Source organism: Daphnia pulicaria, chromosome 2 (assembly GCF_021234035.1).
Source record: "Daphnia pulicaria isolate SC F1-1A chromosome 2, SC_F0-13Bv2, whole genome shotgun sequence".
In the NCBI taxonomy this organism is placed as follows: Eukaryota; Metazoa; Arthropoda; class Branchiopoda; order Diplostraca; family Daphniidae; genus Daphnia; species Daphnia pulicaria.
The window spans coordinates 6,746,607-6,754,792 of NC_060914.1; the positions used below are offsets into that span (position 1 = coordinate 6,746,607).

General features: G+C 52.2%; 1 protein-coding gene across 1 annotated transcript; it reads left to right on the top strand.

Annotated features, from left to right (window-relative positions):
- The first annotated feature begins 4,985 nt into the window (after positions 1–4,985).
- LOC124327670 lies at positions 4,986–6,957 on the top strand. The gene is made up of 4 exons (XM_046786665.1): positions 4,986–5,104; positions 5,938–6,175; positions 6,243–6,893; positions 6,944–6,957. The coding sequence occupies exons 2-4, from the start codon at positions 5,992–5,994 to the stop codon at positions 6,955–6,957; spliced, it is 849 nt and encodes a 282-aa protein (XP_046642621.1). The 5' UTR covers positions 4,986–5,104; positions 5,938–5,991.
- Positions 6,958–8,186: the final 1,229 nt, after the last annotated feature.

Genomic DNA, 8,186 nt, shown 5'->3' on the forward strand with positions numbered 1-8,186 from the left:
GTGCACTGGCGTGCTCTGGCGTGCACTGGCGTGCTCTGGTGTAAATTGGCGTGCTCTTGCGTGCACTGGCGTGCTCTGGTGTGAATTGGCGTGCTCTAGCGTGCACTGGCGTGCACTGGTGTGAATTGGCGTGCTCTGGCGTGCACTGGTGTGCACTTGCGTGCTCTGTTGTGCACTGGCGTGCTCTGTTGTGCACTGGCGTGCTCTGGCGTGCACTGGCGTGCTCTGGCGTGCACTGGCGTGCTGTGGCGTGCTTTGGCGTGCACTTGCGTGCTCTGGCGTGAACTGGCGTGCTTTGGCGTGCACTTGAGTGATCTGGTGTGAATTGGCGTGCTCTGGCGTGCACTGGCGTGCTCTGGCGTGCACTGGCGTGCTCTTGCGTGCACTGGCGTGCTCTTGCGTGCACTGGCGTGCTCTTGCGTGCACTGGCGTGCTCTTGCGTGAACTGGCGTTCTCTTTTGTGCACTGGCGTGCTCTGGTGAGAATTGGCGTGCTCTAGCGTGCACTGGCGTACTCTGGTGTGAATTGGCGTGCACTGGCGTGCACTGGCGTGCACTGGCGTGCACTGGCGTGCTCTGGCGTGCACTGGCGTGCTCTGGCGTGCACTGACGTGCTCTGGTGTGAATTGGCGTGCTCTGGCGTGCACTGGCGTGCTTTGTCGTGCACTTGCGTGCACTTGCGTGCTTTGGCGTGCACTGGCGTGTTCTGGAGTGCACTAGCGTGCTCTGGCGTGCATTGACGTGCCCTGGCGTGCACTGGCGTGCTATGGCGTGCACTGGCTTGCTCTGGTGTGAATTGGCGTGCTCTGGCCTGCACTGGCGTGCTCTGGTGTGAATTGGCGTGCTATGGCGTGCACTGGCGTGCACTGGCGTGCTCTGGCGTGCTTTGGCTTGCTCTGGCGTGCATTGACGTACTCTGGCGTGCACTGGCGTGCTCTGGTGTGAATTGGCGTGCTCTTGCGTGCACTGGCGTGCTCTGGCGTGCACTGGCGTGCTCTGGTGTAAATTGGCGTGCTCTTGCGTGCACAGGCGTGCTCTTGCGTGCACTGGCGTGCTCTGGTGTGAATTGGCGTGCTCTAGCGTGCACTGGCGTGCTCTGGTGTGAATTGGCGTGCTCTGGCGTGCACTGGTGTGCACTTGCGTGCTCTGTTGTGCACTGGCGTGCTCTGTTGTGCACTGGCGTGCTCTGGCGTGCACTGGCGTGCTCTGGCGTGCACTGGCGTGCTGTGGCGTGCTTTGGCGTGCACTTGCGTGCTCTGGCGTGAACTGGCGTGCTTTGGCGTGCACTTGAGTGATCTGGTGTGAATTGGCGTGCTCTGGCGTGCACTGGCGTGCTCTGGCGTGCACTGGCGTGCTCTGGCGTGCACTGGCGTGCTCTGGCGTGCACTGGCGTGCTCTGGCGTGCACTGGCGTGCTCTGGCGTGCACTGGCGTGCTCTGGCGTGCACTGGCGTGCTCTGGCGTGCACTGGCGTGCTCTGGCGTGCACTGGCGTGCTCTGGCGTGCATTGACGTGCTCTTGCGTGCACTGGCGTGCTCTGGCGCGCACTGGCGTGCTCTGGTGTGAAGTGGCGTGCTCTGGCGTGCACTGGCGTGCTCTGGCGTGCACTGGCGTGCTCTGGTGTGAATTGGCGTGCTCTTGCGTGTACTGGCGTGCTCTTGCGTGCACTGGCGTGCTCTTGCGTGCACTGGCGTGCTCTTGCGTGCACTGGCGTGCTCTTGCGTGCACTGGCGTGCTCTGGTGTGAATTGGCGTGCTCTAGCGTGCCCTGGCGTACTCTGGTTTGAATTGGCGTGCTCTGGCGGGCACTGGCGTGCACTGGCGTGCTCTGGCGTGCACTGGCGTGCTCTAGCGTGCACTGGCGTGCTCTGGCGTGCATTGACGTGCTCTTGCGTGCACTGGCGTGCTCTTGCGTGAACTGGCGTGCTCTGGTGTGAATTGGCGTGCTCTTGCGTGCATTGAATTGCTCTGGCGTGCACTGGCGTGCTCTGGCGTGCTCTGGCGTGCTCTGGCGTGCACTGGCGTGCTCTGCTATGCAGAAATCAAGTGCTTGACAATAGAAATCCACTACCCGACAATAGAACTCAAATAACTTGAATAATTTTTAAAAATTCAAGTGCTGTGATGTGCGTTTTTCTCAAACTTTTTGTTCATGATTTGCTCTATAAATAAATTGATTCAATAGACTTGAAATGGTGTACTGGACATTGATTTACACATCCTGTAATTAAAAAATGGTTTTAAAAAGTGAAAAAAATATTATAGCAACTTCAAGTGGTGAGCTGTTCTCTAATGTGTTCTACCGTGCTCTGGCGTGCACTGGTATGCACTGGCGTGCTCTGGTGTGAATTGGCGTGCTCTGGCGTGCACTGGCGAGCTCTGTCGTGCACTGACGTGCTCTGGCGTGCATTGACGTGCTCTGGCGTGCACTGGCGTGCTCTGCCGTGCTCTGGCGTGCTCTTCTATGCAGAACTCAAGTTCTTGACAATAAAAATCCACTACCCGACAATAGAACTCAAATAACTTGAATAATTTTTAAAAATTCAAGTGCTGTGATATGCGTTTTTCTAAAACTTTTTGTTCATGATTTTCTTTATAAATTTATTGATTAAATTGACTTGAAATGGTGTATAAGACATTGATTTACACATCCTGTAATTACAAATTGGTTTTAACAAGTGAAAAACATATTATAGCAACTTCAAGTGCTGAGCTGTTCTCTGCTGTTCTCTACCGTGCTCTGGCGTGCTCTTGCGTGCTCTTGCGTGCTCTGGCTTGCTCTGGCGTGCATTGACGTTCTCTGGCGTGCACTGGCGTGTTCTGGCGTGCTCTGGCGTGCTTTGGCGTACACTGGCGTGCTCTGGCGTGGACTGGCGTGCTCTGGCGTGCATTGACGTGCTCTTGCGTGCACTGGCGTGCTCTTGCGTGCACTGGTGTGCTCTGGTGTGAATTGGCGTGCTCTGGCGTGCACTGGCGTACTCTGGCGTGCACTGGCGTGCTCTGGCGTGCACTGGCGTGCTCTGGTGTGAATTGGCGTGCACTGGCGTGCTTTGGCGTGCACTGGCGTGCTCTGGCGTGCATTGACTTGCTCTGGCGTGCACTGGCGTGCTCTGGCGTGCACTGGCGTGCTCTGGTGTGAATTGGCGTGCTCTGGCGTGCATTTCATTGTTCTGGCGTGCTCTGGTGTGCACTGGTGTGCACTGGCGTGCACTGGCGTGCACTGGCGTGCTCTGGCGTTCTCTAGCGTGCACTGGCGTGCACTGGCGTGCTCCGGCGTGCACTGGCGTGCTCTGGCGTGCATTGACGTGCTTTGGCGTGCATTGTCGTGCTCTGGCGTGCTCTTGTGTGAATTGGCGTGCTCTGGCGTGCACTGGCGTGCTCTGGCGTGCATTGACGTGCTCTGGTGTGAATTGGCGTGCACTGGCGTGCACTGGCGTGCTCTGGCGTGCACTGGCGTGCTCTGGTGTGAATTGGCGTGCACTGGCGTGCACTGGCGTGCACTGGCGTGCTCTGGTGTGCACTGGCGTGCTCTGGTGTGAATTGGCGTGCTCTGGCGTGCTCTGGCGTGCACTGGCGTGCTCTGGTGTGAATTGGCGTGGTCTGGCGTGCACTGGCGTGCACTGGCGTGCTCTGGCGTGCACTGGCGTGCACTGGCGTGCACTGGCGTGCTCCGGCGTGCACTGGCGTGCTCTGGCGTGCATTGACGTGCTCTGGCGTGCTCTGTCGTGCTCTGGCATGCTCTGCTATGCAGATCTCAAGTGCTTGACAATAGAAATCCACTAACCGACAATAGAACTCAAATAACTTGAATAATTTTAAAAAATTGAAGTGCTTTCATGTGCGTTTTTTTAAAACTTTTTGTTCATGATTTGCTCTATAAATTTATTGATTCAATATACTTGAAATGGTGTATTGGCGTGCACTGGCGTGCTTTGGCGTGCACTGGCGTGCTCTGGCGTGCATTGACTTGCTCTGGCGTGCACTGGCGTGCTCTGGTGTGAATTGGCGTGCTCTGGCGTGCATTGCATTGTTCTGGCGTGCTCTGGTGTGCACTGGCGTGCACTGGTGTGCAGTGGCGTGCACTGGCGTTCTCTGGCGTGCTCTAGCGTGCATTGGCGTGCACTGGCGTGCTCCGGCGTGCACTGGCGTGCTCTGGCGTGCATTGACGTGCTTTGACGTGCATTGGCGTGCTCTTGTGTGAATTGGCGTGCTCTGGCGTGCACTGGCGTAGTCTGGCGTGCATTGACGTGCTCTGGTGTGAATTGGCGTGCACTGGCGTGCACTGGCGTGCTCTGGCGTGCACTGGCATGCTCTGGCGTGCATTGACGTGCTCGTGCGTGCACTGGCGTGTTCTGGCGTGCACTGGCGTGCACTGGCGTGCACTGGCGTGCTCTGGCGTGCTCTGGCGTGCACTGGCGTGCTCTGGTGTGAATTGGCGTGCTCTGGCGTGCACTGGCGTGCACTGGCGTGCTCTGGCGTGCACTGGCGTGCACTGGCGTGCTCTGGCGTGCATTGACGTGCTCTGGCGTGCACTGGCGTGCTCTGGCGTGCTCTGGCTTGCTCTGGCGTGCATTGACGTACTCTGGCGTGCACTGGCGTGCTCTGGTGTGAATTGGCGTGCTCTGGCGTGCACTGGCATGTATTAGAAACGGCTGTCCATTTGGCAAACCCGCTTTACCCCCTTCCCCTCCTTTGAGCAAGTGACGACGCCAGGCTTTTCTTTAAGTCTGGCAACGTGGGTGGGAGTCATCTTAGAAAAGGGGGGGCTTCCTTTTTCCTTCTTCTTGTCCGTGATCTCGTGGAGTGTGGTAACGCTGTATGTGCTCTGTGTTTCGTATGTGTGTCTCAAATGTTGCTTTGTGTACCCCTTGTGTCATCGACAATATACACTCAGTGCATTATATCTTATTTATTTTAATAGGTTATGGGCCCAGAACACGCCAATTAATTGACAAGAATGAATCACGAAGCCTCCAGAGAAGTCAACAGAATAACGAAGTTAAGCGGTCCGGAAAAATGGACCTCGTTTAGATATGGGTGTACACTGCTGCTGCAACGAGCACGTGTTCTCAACGTCGTCACGAGACTTGAACCTCGACCCGAACCGGTAATTATTGTCTTTCTATGTAGACGTCTTGCGAGACAAAGAACAAAGCTTGAATTTTGAGAATTTCTTCTTTACAAAAGAAAATGAGAGAGACGAAAATTGTAATGATGGCAAAAGACTAAGCTATTTCCTGGACATTGAAAAAAAAGATTTGACGAGTAGTTGTAAGTGATGTTTCTATCCAACGGCTGCTCAGAATGAAGTCAATGACCTTTTTTTTAAATTATGAAACGTTTTACAGTAACTGTAGGGCCAGACTTGCTTCTTTGCAGCCACGTGTTGGTATAGAAACATGACACTACCTGATGATGGAAAAACATTAAATGCTTGGCTTATTGTTCAAGTTTGCAGTCGTAAATAGTGTTTCTATCAGATAGGCAATTCACATGATACCTGTAAGCTTGACTTTGTTTTCAGCCGGCTAAAGCAGTCCGAATTAATCCTCTTACTATATAGCCTCTGTCTGAAATAGAAACACTATACTGCCATTATAGCATGAATTGTGAAGAAATTTTATGTCGTTGTAAGTCGGGTAAACGCATTTTCTTGGGACAAATTATCGTTCACGTCACTCAGGCCTCACACACGCCACACTCGCATCTAACGAGTGGTGAAAGTCACGATCGTTTGATTAAAACAAAATATAAATATATATTTATATATAAATATATGTAAGTATACATATTTTATGCGCGTACCACGACACGACAGAGTACCACCGTTTGTTCTATTGAGAACTCACACATGATTATGCTGTTCATTGAGAGCTCATCTACGCAGACGCGGCATATTACGCACGCCAGTTAATTAACGTTATGTTCAATTATTGACAGAACCTCAATGAGAACCAGGAGGTCGCGAACCAAAATCTGATAGACGCTTGGGACATGAAGGATGCAGAGGCGAGAATTATAATATTCTGCAACGTTGAGGGGCCACAGCAAACTCTCATCGAAGGATGCGCGTCCTCCGCGGAAATGTGGGAGCGTCTGATACTGCAATACGCCAACGCTGCTCCTATCAACGGCAATCTACTGCTAGAGAAATTTTTCAACTACAAATACAATCCTGGTATACTAACTCTACAGTTCATAAAACTAAAGAATCTTGTTAACTCACATATGATTACCGTTCACAGAGCACAGAGTGCTGGATCATGTGGCAGTTTACACAAACTTGGCAGAAGAGCTGAGAAACTTGGAATCACCTGTCACTGAACAACAACTCGTTGTGAAAATTATCCAAACACTGCCCCCCAGTTTTCGCTCATTCCGTTCGGCTTGGGACAATCTACCAAGGAACGAGCAAACAATAGCAAACCTAACACCAAGACTGGTAAACGAAGAAGCCATCAGCAGAGCGGCCAACAACGGCGCGATGGATCCGACCGATGCGGCCTTCTTTGCGTTCCACACGCCTAAGGCAGCCGCTTTCGCCGGGGAGAGTGCTGCAAAGACATCCCCAGGGCAAAGTTTCGACAACGCAGCAAACGCGCAAGGGGGATTCCGTGGCCGCGGACGAGGCCCCTACTTTACGGGTGAATGGCGAGGACGTGGCAGAGGCAGAGGAGGAAGAGGAGGTAGAGGTGGTGGCAGCTCCAATCCGCACAACCACTTATACGCACGAAAAGATGGACAACAACAAAACGATCAGCAGCAAAGCAGCCAACATGCCGGCTCAGTCGTCTGCTTCAACTGCAATGGAAACGGACACAAAGCTTATCAGTGTCCAACAAAAAGAGAAGAAGAACGTGGTCAGGCGAGACAAGAAAATTTCAACAAGAAAAGAGGTTTTGGCTGTATCTCTTCGTCATTGTGTCTGGTTGCACGGGAACACAAGGTCTGGAACGCTGATTCGGGCGCAACTAATCACATGACTGATCAACGGTTCTTCTTCACCACTTTCAAAATAATTCCACCCGGAACATGGAAAATCAATGGAATTGGTGGTGTTGAACTACAAGCCCTTGGTATAGGAAACATCGACGTCATTACAGAAGTAGATGGTGCGAAGCTTGAAGGAACATTCCACGACGTGTTATACGTTACCGGTCTTGGAATTAATCTTTTTTCAATTGGAGCAGCCACCGACTGTAACGTCAATGTTGAGTTCACTGATACACAGGTATGATACAACTCGTAAAAATTTGCAGTCATGACTCGAGATTTATGTATATAAATATTTCCTTACCAACAGGTCTTTTTCGCTAATAAGGAAACTAACGAAAAATTCATGACTGGCTCCCGTGTCGAAAACTCCCTCTACAGATTATGCGCTACGACCAAAAACCCAACGGAATTGAACGAAGAATCTTCAACAGCGCTCTACGGTGTTGGTAATGGAAGTACCAAGGCGTCCCTCGAACTTTGGCATAGAAGATTCGGCCATCTCAACTGTCAAGATATTTTAAAGATCAACAAATCTAAAGCAGTATACGGCCTGCACCTCAACGACGTAAAAAAACCACTCATATGCGAAGGTTGCATCTTTGGAAAACTCCACCGTAGCAAGTTCCCAACCGGATGCGGCCGCGCGGAAAATATCGGCGACTTGATCCACTCCGATGTCGGAGGTCCATTACACGTGCCAACTCCTGAAGGCCATCGATTCTTCGTCATCTTCAAAGACGACAACAGCAGTTATACTGTAGCCAAACTCATGAAGACGAAAAATGAAGCTGGCACGCATTTCATGGAATTCGCAGAAATGATGAAAACCCAAACCGGAAGGCCAATAAAAATACTCAGGACGGACCAAGGAACCGACATCCTCGGCGGAAACTTTAGCGAATACAAAAAACGTACTGGCCTTATTCATCAAACTACTGCTAGGTACACTCCACAACAAAACTCTCGTTCCGAGAGAACGATGCGTACAGTTGTAGAGGCCGTGAGAAGTGGCCTGTACACTAACGACAACAGCAACCAACTTCCGTGCAACATCAGAAATGAAGTCAGAGAACTCTGGGGCGAATTTCTTCTGGCTATCGTTTACATATTCAACCGGACTCTCACCAGCCACACAGAAGTCACTCCGTTCGAGAAATTATTCGGCAAGAAACCATCGGTTGCCCACCTAAGGG